The following is a 27,639-nucleotide window of genomic DNA, read 5'->3' on the forward strand; positions in this document are numbered from 1 at the left end:
CAGGGAAAAAGACAGTCTTTTCAACAACTGGTACTGGAAAAACTGGATATTCACATGTAAAAGAATGAAGTTGGACTCATACACCATATACAGAATTGAACTCAAAATGGATCAAAGACCTAGATGTGAGAACTAAAACTATGAAACTCTTAGAAGAAAACATGGGATTGAAAGGCTTCGTGGCACTGAATTTGGCAACTGATTTGTTGAATATGACACCTAAACCACAGGCAACAAAAGTAAATAAACTGAACTACATCAAAATTAAAACCTTTTGTGCATCAAAGGATACTACCCAGAGAGTGAAAACACAACCCACAGAAGGGGAGAAAATATTTGTAAACCACATATCTGATAAGGGGTTAATATCCAGAATATGTAAAGAATTCCTACAATTCAACAACAAGAATAACCTCAAACAACTTCATTCAAAATGGGCTAAGAACTTGAATAGGTATTTCTCTAAAGATGATACCCAAACGGCCAGTAAGCACATGAAAAGATGCTCAGCATCATCAATCATTAGGGAAATACAAATCAAAACTACAGTGAGAGCCTCATATCCATTAGGATGGCTAGTATCAAAAAACAAACAAACAAACAAAAAAACCGAGAAAGGAACAAGTGTTGGTGAGGATGTGGAGAAACCAGAACCCTTGTGCACTGATGGTAAGATGTAAAATGGTGCAGTTGGTATGGAAAACAGTGTGACAGTTTCTCAGAAAATTAAAAGTAGGACTATTGTATGATCCAGCTATTCCACTCCTGGGTATATACCCCCAAAAATGGAAAGTGGGAACTCAAACAGATATTTGCACACCCGTGTTTACAGCAGCACTATTCACAAAAGCACAAGTGGAAGCCAAGTGTCCATTGATGAATGAATGGATAAATAAAATGTGGTCCAGCCGTGTACAATGGAATATTATTCAGACTTGAAAAGGAAGGAGGTTCTGACTCATGCTACAATGTGGATGAACCTTGAGGACGTTATGTTAAGTGAAATAAGCCAGTCACAAAAAGGCAGATACTGTATGATTCCACCTAGAGTAGTGAAACTCAGAGAGAGACAGAAAGTAGAATGGGGGCTGCCAGGGGCTGGGGGGAGCAGGGAATGGAGAATTACTGCTTAGTGGGTAGAGTTTCAATTCTACAAGATGAAAAAGTTCTGGAGATGGACCGTGGTGATGGCTGCACAACAACATAAATGTGCTTAATGCCACTGAACTGTACACCTAAAAAATGGTGGAAAACAGTCAGTTTTATGTTATATATCTTACCACAATTAAACATTTTTAAAAATGACTTAAAAGGGAACTCAGAAAGGTAACGTGTGCCTTGTAACAGCACAGACCTGTTCAAGGGCTAAGTACTCAGTTAGTTCTGATTTACCAAAAAGAGCTCATCTCCTGGAAAATGGGAGGATGAATTGTTTCCAAAATGCATTTTTACGGCTAGAAATCTGCATTTTCCAAGCCCCCTTGCAAACTTCCCCGTGGCTGTCCTTGCCACACCAGCAAACGTTTAACTCCCCCAGGGGCCTAGAGGCTGGAGATGCAAAAGGTAAGGTCGCAGAGCCTGAGTCTTAGCTGCCTGCATCCTTGCAACCAAGACCTGGAGGGACAAGCAGGGGGTGTTGTCCAGCTGCCACGTGCAAACTAAGCTCAAGAGACACAGCTCTGCGGAGGCTGGGCTCACCTCCATGAAGTGACTGCTCAGGGCTGGGCCCGAGTCGTTCTGGAAGGTCTGGCTGACGCGGAGACGCCTCTTGTTGCTGCTCTCACCCCAGTGCCTCCCGTAGCTCACTTCCAGCTGCGAGTGCAGGTGGCCTGAGTCCTCCTCGTGCCGGAGCTGGACCTGGGGACACAGCCCACCAAGGGAGACCCCCGAGGAAGCCTTGTGTATCCATTCCTGAGCCTCCTCACTGCCACCCACCCTGAGATGCAGGCTTGCTTCTCTGGGGAGAGTTCTACAAGAGGTATGAATTTTTCTTGCACTGACTTGGATTTTGTAAAATAATATGTTAGAATCCAATTCACCTTCATGACTATGTTTTTAACGCCCCCTTAAATCCTGGGCTTGAGGTGAAAAACTAATGTGCCCCACCGTGGTCCATGCCCCGATAAGGAGTGGAAAGAGCCAGCAGCCATGGGAAGGTGACTCCTGCTCTGCTTCACACAAACCCGAGTCCTCCTTCTCCCCATCCTGACTCCCCCACAGCAGCCTGTGGCCCCCAGGACAGAACCTAAGTGGATCAGAGCTTCCCACCTGTGGGTTTCTAGCATCCCGCTGCCTCCCCCTACCACAAGTCCAGGTAATAGAGTCTCATCCATTTATTCATTCACAAAATACATTTTACCCCAAGTATCAAGAAGGTGCCACACTGGGCACCAAATAGCCAGCAATGAAGGAGCCAGAAGCCCCTAACTTTCTGGGGGCAACAGTTCAGAGGGAGGGGCAAACTTAAAACAATGTTTCAAGTAAGTAAATTTAAAAAAGAACGGCCACTTCTCCCTTTCGCTCACCCTGCCAGCCACTTGGGTGAACTGCCAGTTTCTTAACCACTCCAATCACCCTCCAGCCCCAGGACCTTTGCACTTGCTGTTCCCTCTGCCTGTAGCACACTTCCAAGGGAACAGAGCTGTCTCATATTTTAACTTCCAGCTTAAAATTTACTTCCCCCAAAGAAGCCTCCTCTGTTGCCCTGTCCAAATTAGGCTCCCTTGTGTTACGTGCTCTCAGCCTCTGTCCTGTTTACCACCCATGGCATTTATGTTCCCCTTAATTTGGTCCATGTCTGTTGCTCTCTGCCCCAGCCCAGCAATGGGATGGCAGAGACCAAGTGCTGCCTTGAACACAGCTCTCCCCGACTACTGGGCACAGGGTGGGTGTTTATTAAACACCAACTGAATGAGTAGAGAAATATGAGACTTAAGTTCCAATCCATGATCTGTTCCCATATGTGACCTTGAACTAAGGACGAGTTCAGGATGCTCACCCACCATTTTTCTGACCCGGGGAGCTCTCTCCAGACCCCTGCCCAGCCCAGGCACCTACCTTGTGGCTGAATGCTGGGATCTGTGTGCAATGGAGCTCATGGCCCAGCTCCAGCTTATAGGTGGCCTCTGAGCCGCTTTCTGCCCAGAGCTTCTGGCTGGTGCTGCACTCTTGCGCCAGCTGCTTCGCCTGACCTGTGCAGGACAACCCAAAAACCCCTGCCCTTCCTCTGCCAGGCAGCCCTCCATTCTCATTCCAAGCAGAGGAAGGTCCAGTGCAGCCCAGCTTCAGCCAGCCCCCCATCTAACATGACTCATTGGAATCTGTCAATGGGGAGGTTTTAAGAGACATACTTATATTGTTCCCAAACACATACATGTATACATATATATTTCTTTTCTTTTTAACAGGCAGGTGCTCAGCTCCATTCAAAGCCAATGGAATGACTAACTGGCTAAGGAGCAGTGCAGGGAGGCCAAAACACCCAGGATGACAGTGGCACAGACCCAGGAGACGGTGCAGGTCCAGCCACTCCCCACCTCGCCCCCAGCCAGCACGTGGCTTCATACCCAGCAGGCCGTACTTGATCCTCAGGGAGCTGGTCCAGAGGCGGCCTCGCTGCTGCAGCAGACCCAGGACACGCAGTCCCACGAGCTCCGGTACAAAGAGCTCCCCATCGAGGGCCACCCCCTGCAGCCCGTTCTCCACCTCCTTCTCCAGCAGCACTGCAGGGAGAGCGGGTAGGGAGCGGGCAGGCACGGTGTGGTCATCCCACACCCCAGGCACTGACACCCCATCCCCAGCACCAGGCAAGGAAAGGAAGTGGGAACCACCCGTGGCGGGGGCAGTGGGGTCCCTGCTAAAACAATGCCTGAGTCTCTGTGGAGGGACGCTGGCATCAGGGCCACTGACAGTGTTTTGCACTGTCCAGGCGGCAACCCCCCAAGTCACTTTTGTGGGTCCCAACCAAAAGTTTTTAAGGAAAGTAAAACAAAACAAAACAGAATGGAACAGAAGAGAAACAACAGCACATCATGGGTCCTCACATGAATTTCACCCTCTGAAACTTGTTTCTGCTACACTGACATTTCAGCCAGATCACACAGGTGCACGCACACCACTTAAAATATCAAAAATGCCCAGGCCAGCGGGTGGACACCCCCAGCCACTCACATCATTCCCCTGGAATCTCCCAGAGCACCCCACAAAGAGCATAGCCAGGGGGGCTCCACCCCAGCTCCGGCACCAGGATGGGCAACAGGTCAGACTGGTCAGCACCCAGGCCAGGCCGTGTGTTCAAGATGTAAGCAGTGTCCCGTGTAATTCAGATTAAAATACAAATTGTATTTGTTACACACTGTGTAACATGTAATGTGGGTCAGAATCAAAACAGTCCAAAAGGTGCCGTTTCATGGTTTGTTGGGGGCAGTCAGCATGTGGGAGGGGTTGTCTGGGAGACTCAAGCAGAAGCTGTGAGCAGATGCAGAGCTTGGATTTTCCTTAGATGGAATGTTAATATTGGGGGTCAGGGTTATGAGGACTATAAGTAAGGCACTCAGTCCTCCCCTCCCGAAGCCTGGCCACCAAGGGAAGGTGGCAGGAGGGGATCCCTCCTCCTACCTGACATGTGGGCCCGGTCACTCAGCAGGTTGCTCAGTGACACAGAGAAGGCCAGCCTGCCGCCCGCCTGCCGGCTGAGGTTCCCAGTGAAGACCACGGGGATGCCCGCTGTCACCAGCTTCGCCTCCAGCTGGGCCTCGAACCGCTGGACCTCACCATCTGCTGCTGGCCACAGGTTGCTTTGGCCCTGGAAAGACCCCAGCATCACTTGGGGGGATGGGCTCAGCCAGTAGACCTGGCCTTGACCACGAGAACTGGGACCGGACAGAGGGCAGGGGACGGAGCCTCACTAGTGGCCTTCTAGGCTGATCCTTCTCCAATCTCTTAAGCTTGATTATTTTTCAAAGTAGGTAATCCCTGTTAGAAATTCAGACCTAAGTATGCAGGACTCTTCCTGCCTGCCCCCTGTCCAATCTATCAGGGACTCTGGCCAGCTCTCCCTGCAGAATATTCAACCACTTAGGCCACCTCCACCACTGCCCTGGCTTGAGCCCTGCTGGTGGCACCTGTGTTGCTATGACATCCTTCTCTCAGCTCTCCTGGGTCCCACCAGAGCATGCCTTTCACACATGTAGGTTCACAGCATGCCCACCTCCCTCAGGGTAAAAGCCGAAGTCCTTGCAAAAGCCAACAAGGCCAAGACTTTCTCCAGGAGTCGTAAGTGCGGCCCTGGCCAGTTAAAGGCAAAACTGCCCACAGGGGGACACTGGCAGGCAGGACACACGGACGGCCCGAAATATGCTCTAGGTCTCCATGATTGAGGTTTGCTGGAAAACCCACAGCAACTGCAACTGTCAACTGTGGACCAATCTAATGCATCTCTCTGCTGGCTGCCAGCTGATCTGTTTACCCAAAAGATATAAAAACAAACTCACTGTTCCCTGAGTGCGCACTCTTTTATACTCTTGTAAATCCTGTTTTTTGCCTTTGTTCCTGGACAATAGTCACAAGTCACTGCTTTCTGACTGCTCTTTGGCAAAGCCTTACGTGATCTGTCCTCCCACCTCTCTGTCCCTTCTCCTATTCTGCTCCAGTCACAGGGAGCCTCAGGCTGTGCTTCTAACACTCTGTGCACATTCCCACCCCAGGACCTTTGCACATGCTATGCCTATTATCTGCAATACTCTTCCCCCTGAGAACCACCTGGCTCTCTTCTCCACATCCTTTATGTCTTCACTAAAAGTACAGTCAGGCTTACCCCATCAGTCTATTTAAAACTGAAGCTAGACAAACAACATGGTCCTACTGTCTAGCACAGGGAACTATATTCAGTATCCTCTAATAGCCTATAATGAAAAAGAACATGAAAAGGAATATGTATATATGTATAACTGAATCACTATGCTGTATACTGGAAACTAACACAACATTCTAAACCAACTACACTTCAATAAAAACAAAAATGGAAGCCAACCCCCAGACCCTTCTTCTCACGTAACTATAGACCCCTGCACCAGCTCGACGATTCCCTTTTCCTAGAGCACTTACAGCCACCTATCACTGTACGGTTTCCTTATTTATTTTACTGTCTCTCCCATGAGAATGCAAGAGGAGAGAACTGTGTGTGTCTCTCTCTCATTGAGCCGTCTTCCCAGTACCTGGCACATTATAGGCACTTAATAAATAGCTGTTGAATAAATGAAGAAAAGACACTGAAAAATATAGGTTTCATTTCCCTCCTTGGTGTCCTGGTCTCCTGGTCTCCCTCAAAGGCAACCTCTGTGTCCAGCTTCTTGTGAACCTGCCAGGGACAGCCTGGGCCTGTGTGAGTCTGTATGTGTGTGTATACGTGTGTGCACACACGTGTGTATGTGTGTGCATGTGGGCACACACGCGCACATTCCCTCCTGCTTTGCACAAAAGCAGATGCAGGCTCTCCACTCCGCTCTGCTTCTCTCACTTAATAGTGTGTCTCAGAGGGGAGCGTAGAGCTCAGTGGTAGAGCCCGTGCTTAGCATGCATGAGGTCCTGGGTTCAATCCCCAGGACTTCCATTAGAAAATAATAAAATAAATAAAATTTTAAAAAATAATAATAATAATGGTGTGTCTTGGCGATGGTTTTCCCTGGGCAGTAGCTGTGGCTTCCTCAAAGTGCAGCCCGTGAATAGGATGACTGTAGAATTTCCCATCCAAACCAGGTCACTTAACAGTTAAAGAGACCACTAGTCATAACTGAGCTGGGCTAATGGTAAACGGGGCCTCTCCAGGTAACCCAGGACGTGGGGTGCTCTATCCCTGCACCCCCAAGGGAGGGGGGTACTAATATATAATGTTCTCCTCCACCTCATCTTTAAACCCCATCAACTCTGAGCTAGGTTGAACCCAGCTTTGCTGCTTTGTATCCCTGAGCTCATGTGCCTCAGTTTCCTCATCTCACCTGGGCTTACTGAGAAGACCAAAAGAGGCATCTTGGGCCAAAGCCACCCCAGGGCCACCCCTAGAACAGGAAAGTTTCAGAGCCCCAGCTGTTACTGTTATTGTGATGGGTCTGAGGCAGCTGGAACTGGAGTCCCTCTAAAGGCAAATGTTTGCAGGCTGCAGACAGCCCTCCGGAGAGCCCGAAGAGCCGCAGGAAGGTCTGCGGGGAGGCGGAGGCAATTAGCACTTGTGCACTTAGCAAGCACGGAGGGGTCCAAGGGCTCTGGGGAGTTCTGAAAACAGTTCGCAGTCTCAGCTGCCAGGCAGCTGGGGCTTTAGGAGGAAGATGCTCTCCCCTGACACTTGGTCCTCTCCCCACCCTGGGCAGGAAGCGGATTTGGGAGCTGAGAGTGTGTTTACACAGCAAAAATTCCAGCCCAGGTTCTCCACACCGGACCTCCCTGAGGATCCACAGGGGATGCAGACTCGGCAGACTCATTGCCAGAGGGACTCAAAAGTCCTGCTTGGCCGGAGGGAGTCGACAGCAGCTGTTTTTACCCTTTTAGGAGTCACAGACCTGCTTGAGCATCGGATCTAAGGTCTAAATCCTCTCCCCAGAAAGGTGGATAGACACAAAACCATACAACTGCAGGGGCTTCAATAGACCCACTGAATCCCATCCAGGTCCCCCTAGTTGAGAACCTTAAAAAGTACTTACTAGGAGAAAAATGCAAGGGGGGAGGGTGTAGCTCAAGTGGTAGAGTGCGTGCTTAGCGTGCACGAGGTCCTGGGTTTGGTCCCCAGTGCCTCCATTGAAATAAGTAAATATCCCCCCTTCAAAAAAAAAAAGTAAATACCTCCCCACGAGACAAAAAAAAATAATAATAAAATAAAATATTTAAATAAATAAATAGTCACATGTGATAGGAGCCACCATACTGGCCATTTAGTTCTAGACTCTTCTGTATTCTTTGAACTTGGAATCATTTAAATGCACTACCTTTTTTTTTTTTTTTTAACTAAATTAAGTTGTACCAGCACGGGCTGGTATAAAAAGATTGCCAAGATATATTTTTGAGTTAAAAAAAAGAAAAAAAGCAAGATGTAAACAAAGAACAGGGTGTGATCCTTTCATATTAAACAAACAAAAATTAAGCTCAAAACTAAAAGGTTTTGCAAATCTATAGTATTATGGGTTGAACTGTGCTTCCCCCTCAAAGACGCGGAGGTCCCCAGTACCTGTGAATGTGACCTTATTTGGAAACAGGGTCTTTGCAGATGATCCAGGGAGGATGAGGTCATTAGGGTGGGCTCGAGCCCAGCATGACTGGTAGACTTATTAAAGAGACAAATGTGGACACAGATACCTACAGAGGGCAGACAAGGCAGAGATACAGGGAGAAGACAGACATCTACAAGGCAAGGAACGCCTGAGGCTCCTAGAAACCAGGACAGAAGCGTGGACTATACTCTCCATCACAGCCCTCAGAAGGAAGCAATCCTGCCAACACCTTGATTTTGCACTTCCAGCCTCCAGAACTGCGAGAGGGAAATTTCTGTTGTTGAAGCCATCCACCCCATCCCTGCAAATTTGAGGTGCCTTGTTATGGCAGCCCTGGGAAACTCAGACAGACTCCTTGGTGTGCGTCTGACACTTCTTCTGGAAATCTGGGGGGTGGCACACTTTAACCTGGCATTTTATACATTTCTCTACTCTGAATTTTTGAAAGCATGCTCCTGAGTTACTAATATTATCAATTTTTGACATTGGTGATGGTGAGATCTGAGCCCATTTTTTCTTCTTCTGGGTAACAAGAAGCCACAAATGGTATTGGGAGGGGGGAGGGGAAACACAGCTAAGACACCAAAGGAGGTGGCGATTATTAAGCAGAGACTGGGGCCGGAAGTACCTGGGGAGGTGGGCAGGTGCTGACAGGGTGGGCTGAGGACAGGGAGCAAACCTTGATGTAGTAGACATCCCTGTCGTCCAGTATCAGTTCCAGGTAACCCAGGCGAGCACTCTGGAGAGTCTCCATCTTTCCTGAGACACAAAACAAGAGCTTAGAGACCGGGGTTCAACATCCTGGATCTGGGGCATCCTGCTAGCTTCCTCATCTGTCAGCCTGTGGCTCCTTGACCATAAACAGGGCTACAGAGAATGCTGACCTCAGAAGGTGGGGTGCTGCGGGCAACCAGCCCTGCCTGGCTCTGGCACATGGCCCCAGGCATGGTGACGGGAAAGGGCACTGTCATTACCATCCAGCTCGATTTTCTTCTTGGGATGGAGAAGCTTGAGCCGAAACTTCCTCTGGGGCCAGCTGTAGCTGACGTCCACCCCAACGTCCCGGGGCACTTCTGACTCGGGCGTGCCCATGAAGAGGTGGGCTGAGGCTTCTTGAGGGAGCCAGCTGTCCTTCTGGAAACACAGCCAAGTCCTCAAGATAAAGAACCCAATTCAGGTCCTGAGGCTCCTCCACCTTCAAAATCTTGAGTTCTTATGCTCATCCTTGAGCTCCCAAGACAAGAATCCCCAAACAGGAAATTTGGGGAGCTAAAGTATTATCCTGGAGGAGAGCAGAGTCCTTCAGGACAACTCAGGACCACAGGAGCAGAGTCTCAGTTCGTTTGCTGAACAGCCGGGGTGAAGGCGCAGCGCACACCATCAGCCCTCTGCCCAAATCCCCTCAGACCCCTCAACCAGCTCTGCGGGCTCATCTCCCAGTTTCTGTGCACTTTGCTCTCAAGGCCTGGCATCTGGGGCCTCTAGAGCATTGCCCTCTGGCCCAGGAGCTAAAAAAAAATCCCAGCTCTTTATCCTCACGGGAACCACACCCTGAGATGGAAGTCCTGCTCCAGGGCTGCACAGGGACCAGGCTAAGGCTGCCACCTCACCTGCCACCGCTCCCACTCAGCATCTTCCCCTTCCCCATCCTATTTCCTGCACCCTCCTACTGGGTCCTCCTGGAGTCTTTTCTCCATCCATCACTTTTACCCAAATCCTTGGCTCTGGTCTGCCTCCAGGAAAATGCAGCCTAAGACATGAGTCCCCTTTAAAATCCTGCATCACTGTACGTTCATTCAGTACCAACAAATGTTCACGACTGTGCATAAGGCACAGCTGTAAGCACAGGGACTGGGACTGAAATACAAAGTCCTGCACTCCTGGTGTCGACATTCTAGACGGGGAGGCACAGGAGCTTCAGACACAGAAGGAGGTGAGACGGCAGACAGGGGTGCTGAGTACTCTGCTGATAAGGTCAGAGGGTCAGGGATCCTGATGGGGTCATTGTTCTGGACTGGGTGGTCAGGGAGGGAAGCTGTTCCTAAGGAGGGGGCATTTGATAAGACGTGAAGGAAGCAAGGGAAGGAATCAAGTGGATGTCTGGGAAAGAGTGTTCCAGGCAGAAGAAACAGTGAGTGCAAAGGCCCTGGGGCAGCAATGTGCTTGGCATTTTTTTAAAAAGGAGGTCAGTGTGTCTGAAGCCTGATGAGTTGGGGTGATGGGGAGGAGAGGCCAGCATGGCTGGACCACTGAGGGCCTGTCAGTCAGGGTGCTTGGCTTCTACAGTGACAGGAGCCATTGAGAGTTCTGAGCAGAGGAGGGACACCATGCTTTTGGGATTTTGGAGTCTGGCTGCTGGTGGAAAACACATAAGGAGACAAGAGCAGGAACTGAGCGATCAGACAGGAGGCTATTGAGTGCCTCTTCTGTGCCAGGAGCTGGGGACACAGGGTTGAGATAAATGGCACTGGATCTGTTCCCAGGAACCAAGTGACTTAATCAACTACCTTCAGTAATAAACATAAAAGTGATCTATGGGAAGGAACGTGGTCCTCTTGGAGCATATAAAAAAAGAACATGACCACTTTGGGGCAATAAGGGCAGGATTCACCCCTTGACTGAGCTATGAAGATTGATTCAGAGTTAACAAGTCACAGAGCCAGAGACAGGATCAGCATGTGCAAGGGTCCTGAGGCAGAAGGGAGTCTAGAGCAGAAGTCCAGCCCGAGGGCTCCAGGGAGGAGGCCCAAGTCTTTATGAGTGATCCCCAAGGCTGATCCCTGAGTAATAAGACCTCGGGAGACCTGCAACCCAGCTGGGAATTCCATAGCGCTTACCTGAGGGCGGAGCGTATAGGCAGCTTCCAGCAGGTACTGCTGGAGCCCCCGGTCCTGTTTCTTCAGCATCACAGCCACAAACACAGGCACTGAGAGCAGGTAGGGCTGACCAGCTGCCAGCCAGCTGACTTCAGTGCACAGCTGCCAGCCCCAGATGCGGGACACTGAGGACACACAGGAGAGCAGGCAGCACTGGTCAGTAGAGAGTCAGAGGGCTGCTCACATCAGGGAAGAAAGAGCTTCTCTATTTTCTTTGTTTAGGTTAATTTCGGGAGTGGGGAGGTAATTAGGTTTATTTATTTATTTTTAATGGCAGTGCTGGGGATTGAACTCAGGACCTTGTGCATGTTAGGCACGCACTCTACCCCTGAGCTATACCTGCCCCCCTATTTTCTTTTGAGAAACAGTATTGTGTAGACATCAATAGTCTGAGGCAGTCCTGTGACATACTGACCCTGCTGACATACTGGCCTGGATGATTCTTTGTGGTGGGAAGCTGTCCTGGACACTACCCACTGGACGCCAGTAGCACCTCCCACACTTGTTATGACAACCAAAAATGTCTCCAGGTATGGCCAAATGTCCCCTGGGTGACGAAATCGCCCCCAGTTGAGGACAACGTAGACTATCAGTGTCAGGTAGTACCGTGCAGAATGCAGGCTCTGGAGCGAGACTGCCTGGATCCAAATCCCAGCTCTGCCATTCCCTGGCTGTGTGACCTTGGGCAAATTACTTAACATCTCTGTGCCTTGGTATCTCTCATCTATAAACTGGGACCCATCCCATGGTGTAGCTGTGAGGATAAACAGCGCAGTAAGTGTCTAGGACAGTGTTTAGCCTAAAGTAATAATTTAAGTAGGCCCCTCCTCCCACCTAAGCCCTCAAATGATTCCAAGATCTGTGACTGTTTGGTGTATTTCCTTCCCTTTTTCAATTTCATTGCCTTTCACCTGATGTTATTATCAAAGAATTTGCGCTATTAAAGTAGGTCTTTTGCTATAGGGTTTAAAAGTAACAGGGCATCTCAACAGTTTACTAAACCAGGAGCTGGCAAATGTTTTCTGTAAGTGGCCAGATAGTGAACATTTGAGGTTCTGCTCTTTATATGGTCTGTTACAACTACTCAACACTGCTATTGTCAAACAAAAGCCACAGACAATGGGTGTGGCTCTGTACCAATAAAAAACTTCATTTCTGGACATTAAAATCTGAATGTCACACATTTCTCACATGTTACAAAATACTCATCTTTGGATTATTTTTCAGCACTCGAAAAAATGTAAAGAAAAGCTGATTCTTAGCTCACAGGCCCTTGTAATAAGCCATTCGTCTACTGTTGAGTAGTTGAGTTGCTTCCTATATTTTTGCTCTGTAAATAATGATGCAATGAACATCTTTGTGCACAGGGCATTTTTAAAGTGATTTTGGTTTATTGTCATACGGTAGCGTTCTAGAAGCAGAACCACTGAGTTAAGGGGCATAAATACTTTTTAGGGCAGAAGAGGAACTCAGGAATTTGGAACAGGATCTTCCCCTCAGTCCTCAGGATACCCATCTTTGGACGATGACACAGAGGCTCTGCTGCCTACCTTCCTTGCTGGTACAGGACTGGGCCTCAGAAGAGCTGTGAACATGACTGAGGCTCCTCACATCATCCCCAGTGACGAGATACAGCTTAGAGCTAGGTGGGAAGGAGGAAAGTGCCAGGCAAGTCATTGTCATTCATTCCTAAAGCCACCAGAGCTTGGCACTGGGGCCAATCCCGCTAGGAACAGGACAGGCCTTTGAGGAGTCTTCATGCTGGTGGAGGAGACACTCCATGAATACAGAGGGTGACAAGTGCTATGAAAAACCTAAAATGAGGGGCTGCATGGGCACAGCGTCTAGCGTGGGGACAGGGCAAGGCATTCTTTAGTTGGGGGTCTGTTGGGGGGGCGGGCAGAGGCTCTCTGCAGAGGTAACCTTTGATCAGAGAATCAAAGGATGCAAAAGAGCCAGCATTCCAAACAGAGGGAACCAGCAGGTACAAAGGCCCTGGGGTGGGAGTGAAGGGGCTCTTTAGGAGCACAGAAAGAAGTGTGATGTGAGAGGGTAAGAATGGAGTGGGGGAGTGAGTGAGGGGCAGGAAGTAGTGGCAGGAGACAGGTGAGAGAGGTGGGCAGGGCCTCCATCAGACAGGACAAGCATGTAGACCTGGGTTATCTTAGAAGCAAGCAAGGGACTTGAAACAGGGGTGTGGCATTGGGGGTGGTTTATAGGACTTAACTGACATCTTAACAGACCCCACTGGCTGCTGTTGGGAGAGGGTCAGGTGGCAGCAGGGAGGACAGAGCCTCCAGCTAGTGGGACACAGGGAAGGAAGCACCCGGAGGTGGGGGCAGCCTGGCTTCTCCTGTTTCCTCTGAAATCATTGTTCTCCAAGTGTCACCTCTCCAGCAGACGGGGGACAAGCAGGCCCCATAAGGGAACCCCATAAAGAGCTAAGGAGTGTGGGAACGCCCCACCTCTCGGCCTCCCTCAGTCCCTGTCACTGACATGCCCACCCCACCCTGACCACCACACACACAGATACACCATACTCACGGACATGTGCACACACAAATATGCCCACAGGCACACATTCACATACACAGACTGACAGACACACGCGGCCAGCCATGGGTGCCCGTGCACACACAGGTGATCATGTGCACACTCACACATGCACACAAGCCCTCAGGCAGCACCCCGCCCGCGCCCACCCGGCAGGAGCCCACCTGAAGCGGAGCAGCTCCACAGCCTCCTCAGGCGTGTTCAGGTGCACCTTGAGGTCCCGGCCCTTCCTCGCCCGGATCCCGCCGTCCAGGCTGGCAGTGCTGCGGATGCCGGTCACCCACCTCAGCCCGGCCTGCCCCAGGGTGCCCACTGTGCCCATCTGCACCGAGATCTGGAGCAGGGCGCTGAGGGAGAGGCAGACACCGGCTTGCACCCTGCAGGCCCAGGCAGTGGCCAACCCACCCGTCACGCTGGCTGGGTTCCGCGGTCCTGAGCCAGAGCAGCCCCTCCAAGCGACCACCACTGACACATGCTCCATGTGCGCCAAGCCCTCCGCACGCCACCCAACCAGTCTTGTCATGACCAGCATCATTTTACAGATGGGGAAACCAAGGCTCAGAGAGGTGATGCCACCTGCTTGGGTCCCACCATTTGGAAGTGGAACAGCCAGTTCTAGAATTCCCGGCCAGGGACCACATCAAACAGCAGCCAGCACAGGACACCCACGTTCCCCACATCAGACCCAGAAACCGAGGCGAGGTCAGCTTAGTGGCCAGGACAGTCTCCCGGCAGGCCTGGGACAGACCCTGGAGTCCAGTGAGTACCGTCAAATTCTATTCAAAACCCTTTGCACTCTGTGGCTCTGGGTTGGCTGTGTACCCACCTTGAGTCTGTTTCCTCCACCCTTACTGGGAATAAGAAAAGTGCCTGCCTTGCGCATGGCCATATGGGTTCAGTGGGCTCGGAGCCCATGTGCCTTAAATGCTCCTCCCTCCCCCTCCTCCCCTCCCTGCGGAGGCAGAAGGGGCAGAGGGAAGAGCAGGGCTGTGGCATAAGACTGGAATCCCAGCTGCCTCACCCTGCTGTGCGACCTGGGGCACGTGACCTCCACCTGGCTGAGCCTCAGTCTTCTCACCTGCAAAGTGGGCATAACCACCCAGGATCTCCTCACAGTCTCTTGGCACAAAAACACCCAATCAACAGTAGGTGGTATATTGGGTGGTCTGCAGAGCCGGGATCCCATCCAGCCCACACTGATGCCCCAGCTCTCTGCAGAGGGAGCTCCCCACCACACTCTTCCCCCAGCTCTGAGGAGCCAGCTACCTGGGCTTGACATAACCATTCACAGAGAAATCTGAGCGCTGCTGGAAGTCGGCTGTCCCTCGGACCCGGATGCTGATGGCAGCCGAGGCATTTAGGGCCAGCCGGGCCGAGAGTCCAGACACAGTGGGAAAGGTGAGCTCCTCCATGGCCAGGGTCAGCCTCCGGTTCACCTGCACCTCCTGCCCCTGCATCAGAGAACCGGAACAGTGCACATGACCAGATAAGAAGACAGCTCATGGATACAATCACCCAGCCAAGCTCACATAGCTAGAAACAGGCAGAGTTGGGTTTGAACCAAGACATGTTACTATGGGAAAAGGTCAGAGGTCAGGGATGCAGGATCGGTCAGGTAAGGGGCGGTGTGGGCCCCGTTCATGGTCCAGAGCATTTAGAATGTGCCAGGCACGCTCTCAGCACTTTGTTGCATTTTTACTGCATTAAGTCATTTGATTCACCAGCTCTATGAAGCCGATATTATTACTATTACACCATCCCCATTTCACAGATGCAGAAACTGAGACCGTGGCAAGTTAAACAATACTCCCAATGTGGTCAGTGGTGGAGCCAGTTTTTTAACTTGGGCCATCTGGCTCCAAATTCCATGCTCTTCAGTTTGGAAGTACTTTACTTCTTCTCCAAAGCATCAAAGGAAAGACCACGGGGCCAGAGGGCAAGGAGCAGCCCAGCCCAGCCTGAGGTACCTTCAGGAGCTTGACGGCAAGCTCGGCCAGGTCCAGGGACTGGCGTTTTACGTGGCTCCCCATCTTCCTGCAGCTGACAAAGCTCAGCTCGTGCCCAAAGACCTTCACGCTCAGTTCACATCGCAGCGCCTGCCGCTCCCTGCGCCTCTGGGCCACCTGTGACCAGAAACAGTCTGGGTTAGCCGGGCAAGGCACCTGGACTTTGGGACAGGGGGTGGAGGGGAGCTTGAGAGAAAGGTCGAGGGTTTGTGGGGTCCTGAACAGGGCTTGCAAAACTCATGGCCTACAGGCATAACCCACAAATGTGTTTTCTTGAACTTGCAAGGTCTACTCATGCCCAATGCAGAGAGAGAGAGAGTGTGTGTGTGTGCGTGTGCGCCCATGTACCCCTCACTCTGTTTCCTCCATTGTTAACACCTTACAAAACTAAGACACCAGCACGTTATTCACTGAACTCCTGACTTTATCTGGATTTCGCCAGTTTTTCCATTCCATCCTCTTTCTATTCCAAAATCCAATCCAGGTACCACATGGCATTTAGTGTTGTGTCTCTTCAGTTTCCCCCGGTTTATGATAGTTTCTTGGACTTTCTTTGTTTTTCATGCAGTGTGTATTTTTCAAAATCTGTTTCTAATATTTAAAAATTGAAAGATTTTATATAAAATCCGGATACCCAGCTTCTCAACAAAGAGAAATATTGGCGTGTCTTCCCCCCACGGCTCCAGCTCCTGCCCCAACAAGGGGCAACAAGTGCTCAGAGCTCAGCAGTGGCTGCCACTTGGAGCTGAGGCCTGTGCTACACATCCGTCTGCCACAGTCCCCACCACTCCCTACTGTCTCTCCAACACAGAAGCCAAGTACTGTTGCCAGTCATCACTGTGCTTGTGCAAAATATACCTTGGGTTGTGAGTCTCGATCAAAAGTGAGAAAATAAAAGACCAAAGGGATTGTGGATTCTAAGAAAAATGTTTACACCCAGCCCACCACTCTCATTCAAGTTACCCGCTGGCCCCAGATCTAGTCCAAGAGCGACCACGAGAGCAGGGACCATGTTCTGACCATCTCTGTGTTCGGGCTCTGGGGTCACAGCTGGTGGTTAGTAAACGTGTGGACATGTGAACAAATGCCCCAATCACCACCTTGATTATTACCCCCAGATGTACGTGGAAATGATATTTATAAGAACAAAAGATGCTAACAACCTAAACATCCACCGATGGGGGAGTGGTTATGTACAGTCTCCACCCACAGAACGGGTATTAAAATGTATGCATACACCGAGTTTTCAGTAAGAAAATACTCAAGTAACAATATGAAGAGGGAAAGCAGGCTAAGTGCAAGTGCACACGCATACACACATACACACATCATGCCCAGCAATTCCACTGCTAGGTACATGCTGGACAGAAATGTGCACACACATTCACCAAAGAGATGAACAGAAGAATGTTCACCACACTACCTGTAATCAGCCAGAAACTGGAAACTACCCAAAAGCCATCAAAAGTAAATGGATAAAGGGGAGGGTACAGCTCAAGTGGTAGAGTGCACACTTAGCAGGCATGAGGTCCTGGGTTCAATCCCCAGTACCTCCTCTAAAAAATAAATAAATAAACCTAATAACCTCCCCCAGCAATCAATCAATCAATCAATATAAATAAATAAATAAAATTTAAAACTAAAATTAAAAAGTAAATGGGTAAAGAAATTGTGATATGCTCACCCCGTGGAACACAACACAGCAAGAAAAAGGAACAAACCACAGGTATACACAGCAACATGGATGGATCTCACAAACACATATTGAGCCAAAGAAGTCAGACCCAAAAAACGGAGGATGTGAGCAGCATTAGTCACAATCGCCAAAAGGTGGAAACCACCTGAAAGTCCATCAGTGGATGAAGCGACACACAAAATGTGGTCCATCCACACGATGGAATATCACCCAGCCTTAGAGAGAAACGCAGTACTGATACCTGCTACAACAGAGGAATCTCAAACATATGCTTCGTGAAACAAGCCAGACACAAAAGGCTGCATATTGTCTAATTCTGTTTATATGAAATGTCCAGAAAAGGTAAATCCAGAGACAGAAAGCAGATTAGCGGTTGCCAGGGACCAGGGAAGGCGGGAATGGGGGAGGGGCTGCTAATGGGTGTGGGGTCTCCCAGGGGTGATGAAAATGTTCTGGAACAAGATAGAGGTGATGGTTGCACAACATTGTGAAATGTGCTAAACGTCACTGAATTGTATAATGTAAAATGGTGACGTTTATGTTATGTGATGCTATGTTATATTTCATCTCTTTTTTTTAGAAAAAGAGTACATGGTGATTGATTCCATCTATATAAAGTTCACGAAAGGAACTGGATGTGACTTCTGCTGCCAGTCAGATTGGAGTAACAAGGACTTGGATTTATCTTCCCATGTGAAGCAACCAGAAACCCAGATGGTACAGATTAAATAAAAGTTCCCAAGACATCAGACACCAGGTAACAGGAGACAATGAACCCATGAGACAGGGAACAAGCAAGGTGCGCCCTAGCTTCCTGCCTGGAGAGAGTTCAGGCTGAGGTGCCAGGAGGGGAGCAGAGAGGGTAGGGCAGGGAGCCGAGGATGTGGGAGTCCGGGGGGACCAAGGTGGCTGGGCTGTGCCGGGCAGAGTACGGAATAGGAAAGAGCCACACAGAGAGAGAATTCTGGAGATCTCCACAGGGTCCTACGAATCTCTGTAACATTGCATTAGGCAAAGATTTCTAAGAGCGAACACCCAAAACACTAGGCATAAAAGAAACGGACAAACTTGACTTCATCAAAATCCACGGACTCTGTTCTTCAAAGACACTGTGAAGAGAATGGAAAGACCACGCCGTGCACTGGGAGGAAATATTTGCAAGTCACATATCTGATAAAGGCCTGGTGTTCAGAACAGAGCAAAAAGGCCCAAACTCAGTAATAAGAAACCAATCCAATGTTTTAAAAAGGACAAAATATTTGAACATTCACTTCACCAAAGACATATGGATGACAAATAAGCACATGAAAAGGTGCTTAGCATCCGTAGCCTTAGGGAAACGCACATTAAAGCCACGAGATATGACTACACACATTAGAAGGGCAGAAACTAAAAAGGCTGATCCTGGTGAGGATGGAGAGGAACTAGGGCTCTCCTGCACTGCTGGTGGGGGTGCAAAATGGTAGCCACTTTGCAAAACAGTTTGGCTAACTCTTAAAAAATTAAACATACAACTACCACATGATCCAAGTATCCCATTCTTAGCTATTTACCCAAGAGACATGAAAACACATGTTCATATGAAGATCTGAATACACATGCTCACAGCAGTCCTATTTGTAACCGCCCCAAACTGGAAATAACACAAACGTCCATCAGCAGGTGAATACATACACAAACTGTGGTCCAGCCATACCACGGACTACTCCTTGGCCATGAGAAGAAACTGTACCTACAACATGGATGAAATCCAAAATACTTACGCTGAATTAAAGAAGTCAGACCAAAAAGGAGTATGTGCTTAAAAAGAGTATTGCTGAGTGATTCCATTTACGTAACGGTCCAGAAAATGCAAACCAATCTACTGTGATAGAAAAAGCCGATCTCAGTAGGGGCAGGGGTGGGGCAGGAGGAAGGGATTAAGGAGCAGGGAGAAATCTTTGGACTGACAGATATGTTGGTTTGGCTGGTGATGGTTTCTTGGTGTATACGTGTCAAAACTATCAACTTGCACGCTTTAAACACATCTCATTTACTGTAGGTCAATTATACCTCAACAAAGCTGATTTTTAAAAAGTAGAGCTAATTGATGCTGTTAGGAGCCAGAACAGTGGCTACCCTTGGTTATGGGTGAATAAACTAGAAGGAAGATGCAGAAAGGGGCTTCTAGGCTGCCGATGATGGTCTGGGCGCTGGTTAGAAGGATGTGTTCTGTTGGTGGAAATGCACTGAGTATTAAATGCACTTACGAGGTGGGCACCTGTCTATGTATGTGATACTTCAATAAATGGTTTTTCAAAATAAGGCAGGACAACAGCTCACTGCTCGGATCTGGACCAGCAACTGGTTTCAGTAGGGGGTGGGAGGGCAGGGTCAGAGTTCACTGACGCCTGAGTCCCCAGTCCCCAGAGCCCAAGCTGGCACCTGACAGCACCCTGGGGTGGGCGCGGGCGCTTCCCTTACCTTCTGCTGCAGGTCTCTCATCTTTCTGGACTCTTCTCCTGGACAGTCGGAGTCCGCCGGCTCTGGGGTGGGCCCTGGTTCTGACGCTGGGGGCTTCTCTGACTGGGCCTGTCTCTCCTCTTCCTGCCCCCAGGATGCCTTCCGGCCAAACAGCCTGCGAGCCACTTCCTCAGCATTTTCCAGCCGGAGCCCCAGCTGGGAAGGAAAGCCAGGGGCCAGCAAGAAGTGACCCAGTCACAAGGGTAATCAAGAACTGTGGGGCTGGGGGCTTCAACAGGGCGTCCAGCAGCTTGACCAGGGTGCCCTGGGCCCCCCGGGTCCACCCAGGTCCAAATAAAGAGGCACGATCTTGGGAAATCATCCAGCTCCACATCTGCTTGGCAAATGCCACATAGCAAGAATTTCTACAGACTCTTTAAGGCCTGCTTCAAATGCCACCACCTCTGGGAAGCCTTCTCTGAATTCCCACATCACTCCCTTCACATATCCCCAGCCAAATTCATCACTCCTTCTTCTGTCAAGTACACCACTCCAAGGTCACACTCAGACTAATTTGTGTGTGTCTCTTGCAAAATCCTGAGCTCCATGAGGACCCTTGTCTCTTTCACTAAGCACACTCAAGGCTTGGTGGAAAGGTTAATTCCGTGTCCACCTGACAGGGCCAGGGGGTGCCCAGATATTTGGTCACACATTATTACAGGTGTTTCTGTGAGAGCATTTCTGGATGAGTTTAACATTTAGATCAGTAGACTGAGTCCAGCAGATTGCCCTCCATAATGTGGGTGGGCCTCATCCAATCAGTTGAAGTCCTGAATGAAACAAAAGGCTGACCTTTCTCCAAATAAGAGGGAATTCCTCCTCCCCGACTGCCTCCAGACTGGGACATTGTTTTATTTTATTCCCCTGCCTCCAGACAAGAACTACACCATCAGCTCTTCCTAGGTCTCGAGCTTGCTGAGTGCAGAGCTGGGATTTGTCAGCCTCCATAATCCCACTGGTTCTATTTCTCTGGAGAGTCCTGACTAACCAATGACCTGGTTGATTCTCAAAATCTGATGGATGAATGAATGAGTCCCTCCTTCCTTCTATCTGCCCCTCCATCCGCCCATCTGTCCACTCATTTTCCATCCTTTCCACCCATCCACCCATCCACGCAACCTTTTATCCCTCCACACACCTTTCCTTCCATCCTCCTATCCTCTTGTCTCTGAGAGCATCTGTGGAGAAATCACCAGAGGGTCAGCCCTTGGCAGTTCTAAGCCCAGGCACCCAGTTGGCAAAGTCTGGATGATAGGTTCCCTATTCTCCATAAATTAGAAGGGGCTGGGATAGGGCACAGAGCACCCTCCCTCAGATAAGCTCCAGGGACTTGGGTGGAAGAGATGGAAGAGGGCAGGGATTATGTCTCTCTTGTTCGCCATTTTAATCAGAGCCCAGTACACAGCACATGTCAAGTAGAAGGATATGTGTGCAATAGATGACAGGTGGATGGATGGATGGATGGATGGATGGATGGATGGATGGATGGATGGGTGGGTGGGTGGGTGGAAGGGTAGATGAATAGATAGGTGGACAAGAGGTTAGATGGAGAGATGGGTAGAAGGGTACATAAATGAATAGATGGATGAGGACAAAAGAACGGGTGGATGGATGGATGGATGGGTGGATGGATGGACAGATGTATAGATGTATGGAAAAGTGTGGATGGATGGGTTAAGGTGAGTGGATGCATGATGACTGAGAGAACAGATGAACAGATGAGTGGGTGAGAGGGTAGATGGAGAGATGGGTGGGAAGGTACATAAATGGATGAGAGAGATGGATGAGATGAACAGATGAATGTATGGATGGATGATTGATGGGGTGATGGACAGATAGATAGATGAATAGGTATGTGAAATGGGTGGGTGGGTGGATGAGTGTATGACTAGGGGAATAAACAGGTTGGTGAGAGGGTAGATGGAGAGAGATGGGGTGAGAGGGACAGAAAGAGGGAGGGAAGTAGGGCTGGGTGTTGATGTATGGATGCGTGAGTGGGTGAACAGATGGGTGGAAGGGCAGATAGACGGGTGGGTGGATGGCAGGATACAAGATACAGGAGTAGATCAATAGATTCAAGAGATGATGGATGGAAAGATGGACGGATGGGATCATATCTGGAGAGGCCCTGAGGAGAGTGAAGCTAGGCCCCCTCTTACCTCCAGGAGGTTGAAGGCACGACCAAGGGCATGGATGGTCAGGTTGGCTGTGGCAGAACGGGGGAGGAAGGAGGCAGGCGAGAAGAGAAGGGTCCCCTCCAGGTTGGCTCCCAGGCTGCCCGATGCTGGGAGAGAGGATCAGTACACACCACACGGCTCACAGGGCCGGCCCTGTGACCGAGGGGCCGTCGCCTGAGACAGGGCCAGACATGGAGAGCACCCTCTCGGCCAGGACAAGAAGCTCGGACTTAAGCCTTACCAAGGGCAGAGGGAAGGTCAGGGCAGAAGGGTCACAAACACGCTGATAGACAGAGAGGGGGCAGCCAGAGCCCCACCCCACGCCCAGACTTGCCAAGTAGCTGAAGGGGTTCGAGTAACTAAGCTAGAACGGGGTCCCTTTTTGATCCTGTTTAATTACAAGGAGGCAGCCGTCTCCATTTGATGCTAATCTCTCTTTTAACCCAAGGGAAAAGCAGTTCTCAAATTCACAGCCCTCGGCAGGCAAGAATCTACGGGAATCCAACAACAGTGTGTCAGGGTCATTGTATTTCTCTTCAGGATTACCTTAGTTTTACAGTTAAACTGATCTTCCACTAATGGTAGAGATAGAGAGTTTCCTTTTAGAATAAGTTAAAAAGAGCATGTTTAGAGAAAAGATGAAAGTATCCTGAAGAAAGCTATGAAATGGCTCACATTTAACTGATTTTTACCTTTTCTGACAAAAATGACAGGTGCTATGGAATATAGCAAAAAATCGAGCAGGTGGCATGTCCGCAGGAGTTGGAATTCAGAGCTTCTCAAGCCTCTGTGGTCCCAGGGCAGGACAGCGCCCACCCCGGACGGCCGTACCTGAGCGGAAGGTGACGTCGGAATAGGATGAATGCTTCCAGGTCTCTGGATGGAACTCCCGGCTGAGGACGTCTTCAGGGAGGGCTTCCCGGAGGGCCTGTTTCAGTGGGTCATCCGTCTCCAGCAACTGCAGGAGGTGACTCCAGACAAAGGAGCCCACTGGAGTCCAGTTGTGGCCAGCAGGGAAGGGAGGGGAGAATGGTGAGGGAGGACCCAGGGCTAGCACAGCCCAGAGAAAAAATCCCTGAGCCCCTATCCTGAGTCCTGCTATTTCCACACACCAGGGGCTTCTCAGGAGCCTAGCTACTGAGAACACCACATCCTCTTTAAAGAAACAGTGACCAATAGCAGTACGTTAATGGAACTTGGAAATCTAGACCCTGCAGAGCATTCTGACGAGCCTTCCAGAAGAGAAAGGGAGGTATTGTGGGGAAAGCCCTGGCTTGAAAGTCAGACCTGAGTCTGATTCCCAGTTCTACCACTTATAAGCTGTGTGACCTCGGGCTGGTCACTCCACCTCTCTGAGCCTTAGTTTTCTCATCTGTAAAATGAACTGTAATGACCCATCTCCCAGGGCTGTTTATGCAGATCAGTCAAGAGCAGAGCCTGGGGGAGGGCATAGCTCAGTGGTAGAGCGCATGCTTAGCATGCATGAGGCCCTCGGTTCAATCCCTAGTCCTTCCATTAAAAAAAAAAAAAAAGGAATAAATATCCTAATTATCTCCCCCTCTAAAAAGAGAATTAAAAGAAAACTAAAAAGACCAGAGCCTGGACCTAAAGAACTGGGTATCTTTCAAGGTTGGGAAAGGGGTGACATGAAATCTGTGATGGGGACCTTCTCCAGCTCTCTGGAAGGGTGAAAATAAGATGAGAGCACCATTGGGAAAGAGTCTCACAGAGGATATTAGTCTAACTGGGAACCCCAATCCTCTTGCTTGTCCCAGGTTCTCAGAATGCCCAGCAGGGAGCTTCTGGAACAACACATCATGGAACAGAGCTGAGTCTGACTTTTGCTCCCATCAGGCAACACAAAAGCCTGGTACCTCAGGGCCTCCACCAAGGCTGCCCCTTGGCTGATCCCCTCTGAGGGGCTTGGCTTAGTGGCCTGTTGATGCAGAACAGCCCCTCCCCAACCCTGTCCTACCCTCAAAATTGTCAATAAGGAACTGCAGCTTCTAGGAGCACCATTTCCTTTCCTTTGGGTGGGTCGGGTGAGGGGTGCCATTTCTTTAGAAGGCAGTTTAGCAGCATCCATTAGACTTTTATTTATTAATTTTGGGGGGAGAGGAGGTAATTAGGTTTACTTATATATTTTTTGGAGGAGATACTGGGGATTGAACCCAGGACCTTGTGTATGCTAAGCATGTGCTCTACCACTTGAGCTATACCCTCCCCCTGGTCAGACTTTTTAAACGTGTACACCATCATGTTGGCTAGTTTTCTTCTGGGAAATGATCGTATGGCTAGATTAGCACAAGGGCCCAAAGGCGGATGCACAGGGAGGTTCCTGGTGGTCGTTGTTTCTCACAGCAAAAGATCAGAAACAATCTAAATGCCCATCAGTGGGACTGGTAACATGGATCATGCTTTAAGCTTCTAATGGGGCACCACAGAGCTGTAGATAAAGAGCCCGAATGCCCTGATGTGGAAGGAGCTCGCGGACACACCGGAGGCAGAAGCATCAGAGCACACACAACGTGACCCTGAGCTGCTGCTGTTAAAAGGATGCACGTCCAGGTTCATATGCGCATACACGTTCCGACAGGATGGATACACAAGGGAACTGGTGACACTCAGTGCCTTCGGGACCTCGGGATCAGGAGAAGAGGAAGACTTTAACTTTCCTTCTATAGCTTGCTGTCTGCTTTGAAATTTGGGCTACATACTAGTAACAGCAGTAGTGATAATCACGTTAAAAGCAACAGCTCTGCAAGGAACACTTAACGATGTTCTCGGTGTCTTCCTGTGTTAACTCATTTTATGCTCCCTCTGTGAGGGAGGTACTGTCATTATCCCCATTTCACTGATGTAGAGATGGAGGCTCAGGAAGTTTGAGCCACTCGTCCAAAGGCACACACGTAGGAAGTGGCTGAGCTGGGACTGGAATCCAGGATGTCAGGTCCCAGGCTCTCAACACCTTGTGCATTATTTAAAACCTTCTTGAAAATTGGTTGAACCTATTTTTTTGAAGTTACACCTTTGGGTTTAGGAACTAGGACCAGAGGCTCCCTGTTTAAGGCAACTCTCTGACCCCAGAGGGATCTGAGATTTGTAGACATTCTCCCTCCTCCTTACAGGTCTCTATTCCAGGTCCTGAGCTGTGAGCTGGCCAGAGCTAGAAGGGAACTCAGTGACTTCCACCCTGTTTTACAGATAGGGAAACTGAGGACCAGAGAAGTGACTTCTCCAAGGCTATTCAACCACCACATGGTTGAGGGGAACATGCAAGTTCACTTGTCTTGATGGTGTGGAAAGAGATGAGGAAGGGGAAGGGAACAGAACACCCGAAGGGTGGAGGGAAAGGGTGCTCCTCAACCCCTGCACCCACCAAGTGGCCCCCAGGCCAGACCCCACCTGCTGCTGCTCACCCTGGGTGGACTGCTCTCCTGCCTGGGTGCGCCGCACCTGGGCAAACAGCTCCTCGCCAGGGCACCTCATCAGGGCCAGGTAGGCATTGATGCGGATCTCAGCATCCTCCTCGGGGCTTTGGTACAAGCGGGAGAGCACGGATCGCTGGCTCGGGCAGAGAGAAAGTCATCACCCAGGAGCTCGATGTCCCCACATCTTCCCTGGCTCCAGCAGGTGACCCTGCTGTCTGGCCCCAGGTCTCCCGATGTCTCCACTGCTCCCTGACACTGTCACCTGTGGCCCAGTTGCAGGAGGTGGTAGGTTCCCCAGTCACTGCTAATCCCCATCCTCTCACAGCCCAGCCCAGAGCCGGCAACTTCCATACAGAACAGGTAGCAAACGGGCATGGCTGCATTCCAATAAAACTTTATTTACAAAACAGCCTGCCTGCCACACAGGAGGTATTTCCTCTAAAGGTATTCCTTGCTACCTCCTTTCCTTAGCAAGCCACCTCCCCTACCATGTGACTCTGTCCCCCAGCACCTGTTGGTTTCCTTCACAGCGCAGCCAGCCACCCAGCCAGTCCCGCAGTGGTGATTACTGAGCACCTGCTACGTGTCCGGCACGATGCTACGTGCTGGGCGACAGCCGTGGGCAAGACAAACCCAGCTCTCGTCCACCCGAAGCTGACATTTCAGTGCAGGGAGACAGTAAACAAGGCTAGTATGTGAAATACAGAACACGTGAGCTGGTGATAAACGCTCAAGAGGGAAAAATAAAATAAGGAAGCAGGAGGCATGTGGGACCTGAGAGGCTTAATTTCAGGTAAAATTCAGCCAACAAGGACACTTACACTAAAGTGATTTCTAAGCAAAGGCCTTCAGGAAGGAAAGGAATAAAGCCTGGGGATATCCAGGGGAAAGAAATTCCAGGAAGGGAGAACTACATATGCAAATGGCCTGAGGCCAAAGTCATTCACGCACGTGTATGTGTGCATGCATGCGTCTCTGTCTGTCTGAGAAACAACAGGGAGACCAGCATGGCTGGTGAGGAGTGGGGGGAGGGGTGAGGAAAGTAGGAGATGAAGCCACGAGTCGCTAGCGGGTCAGTGGCCAGCTCACATGGAGCCTGGCACGTGCACCCTGTAACAGCTCACTGTAACGGCTCTGGCTTTGACTCAAAATGAGAGGGGAGCTGCTAGTCCAAAGTTAGCAAGCTTTTCCTGTAAAGGAAGAGGTAATAAATTTTTTTGGCTTTGCAGGCCATGTAGCCTCTCTTGCAAATACTCTGCAGTTGTAGCAAGAAAGCAGCCCCAGACCACGCATAAATGAACAGGCACAGCTGTGTTCCAACAAAACTTGACATTCAAGGACAGGGAGTCAGCTGGGCGTAGACTGTGGACCATAGCTTGCCAACCCCTGAACCAGAGGATCTGCAGCACAGGATGGCTTACGTGTCGTCTGTTTGTAATTATATGCTTGGTTGTGTGTTTGTTTTATGACTATCTGCCACCCACAGCAGACACCGGCTCTGTGAGTACAGAGACCTGGACACCCATTCACATGAGTGCCCAGCCCAGTGCCCAGCACACAGAAGGCACTCAGTAATAGGTGATGAGCAAACGAAGATGTGTATTAACGTCAAACCCACTCCCACCTGATACCAGCCCCAGTGAACTAACATGTAGGAACTCACATCCACAGAGCAGGGAACCCTCCGGAAGGCCTGGATGGCCCCCAGCCGGATCTCATGGGGGCAGCTCCTCAGGGATGCACAAGTGCTCAGCTTGGGGGTGAGAGCTGTGGCTGCCAGGCCGGCGTTGCCAATGGCCTTGAGCACGATCTGGAGCTGAAACAAATGGCCATGGGGCTTTGAGGCCTGGTGCGGGGGTGGGGGTGGGCTCCCAGCCCACTCCACAGGGGCCATGCCCAGGATGCAGACTGTCCTCACCTGCTCAGCATCCGAGGGCTCCTGGAAGGTGCAGTTGGCTCCTAAGGCGTCTCCCAGGATCTTCACAAGGGAGCTGACACCAGGCAGCTGCCCGCAGGGCCCGTCCAGAGACACACAGAGGTTGTGCACAAGAGCTGAGATGCCCAGGAAGGCACCTGGGCTGGCCCCCGGGGTCTGCAGCAGTGGCTGGGGACATAAATTTGCTCTGAGTAATTAGAGAGT

The 27,639-nt window shown here is 50.2% G+C and overlaps 1 protein-coding gene across 20 annotated transcripts in view; it reads right to left on the bottom strand.

Moving 5' to 3' along the window:
* LOC105074257 (uncharacterized) overlaps positions 1 to 27,639 on the bottom strand; it is a 140,108-nt gene that overhangs the window by 71,362 nt on the left and 41,107 nt on the right. For 18 of the 20 annotated variants that reach the window (XR_012500427.1, XR_012500429.1, XR_012500426.1 and 15 more), the window contains 17 exons: positions 27,418 to 27,603; positions 27,163 to 27,315; positions 25,488 to 25,632; positions 22,900 to 23,058; positions 22,051 to 22,175; positions 19,853 to 20,047; positions 15,655 to 15,810; positions 14,954 to 15,138; positions 13,852 to 14,034; positions 12,685 to 12,776; positions 11,096 to 11,259; positions 9,233 to 9,392; positions 8,938 to 9,017; positions 4,618 to 4,804; positions 3,567 to 3,722; positions 3,058 to 3,191; positions 1,699 to 1,857 (listed from right to left, as the gene is read on the bottom strand). Coding sequence is in view for 6 of the 20 variants with exons in the window: in XM_074346798.1 (XP_074202899.1) it covers positions 1,699 to 1,857; positions 3,058 to 3,191; positions 3,567 to 3,722; positions 4,618 to 4,804; positions 8,938 to 9,017; positions 9,233 to 9,392; positions 11,096 to 11,259; positions 12,685 to 12,776; positions 13,852 to 14,034; positions 14,954 to 15,138; positions 15,655 to 15,810; positions 19,853 to 20,047; positions 22,051 to 22,175; positions 22,900 to 23,058; positions 25,488 to 25,632; positions 27,163 to 27,315; positions 27,418 to 27,603 (2,619 nt within the window). In the remaining 14 variants the exon portion in view is untranslated. The other 2 variants (XR_012500435.1, XR_012500436.1) reach the window with 2 other exon arrangements.

This window comes from Camelus bactrianus, chromosome 18 (assembly GCF_048773025.1).
Source record: "Camelus bactrianus isolate YW-2024 breed Bactrian camel chromosome 18, ASM4877302v1, whole genome shotgun sequence".
In the NCBI taxonomy this organism is placed as follows: domain Eukaryota; kingdom Metazoa; phylum Chordata; class Mammalia; order Artiodactyla; family Camelidae; genus Camelus; species Camelus bactrianus.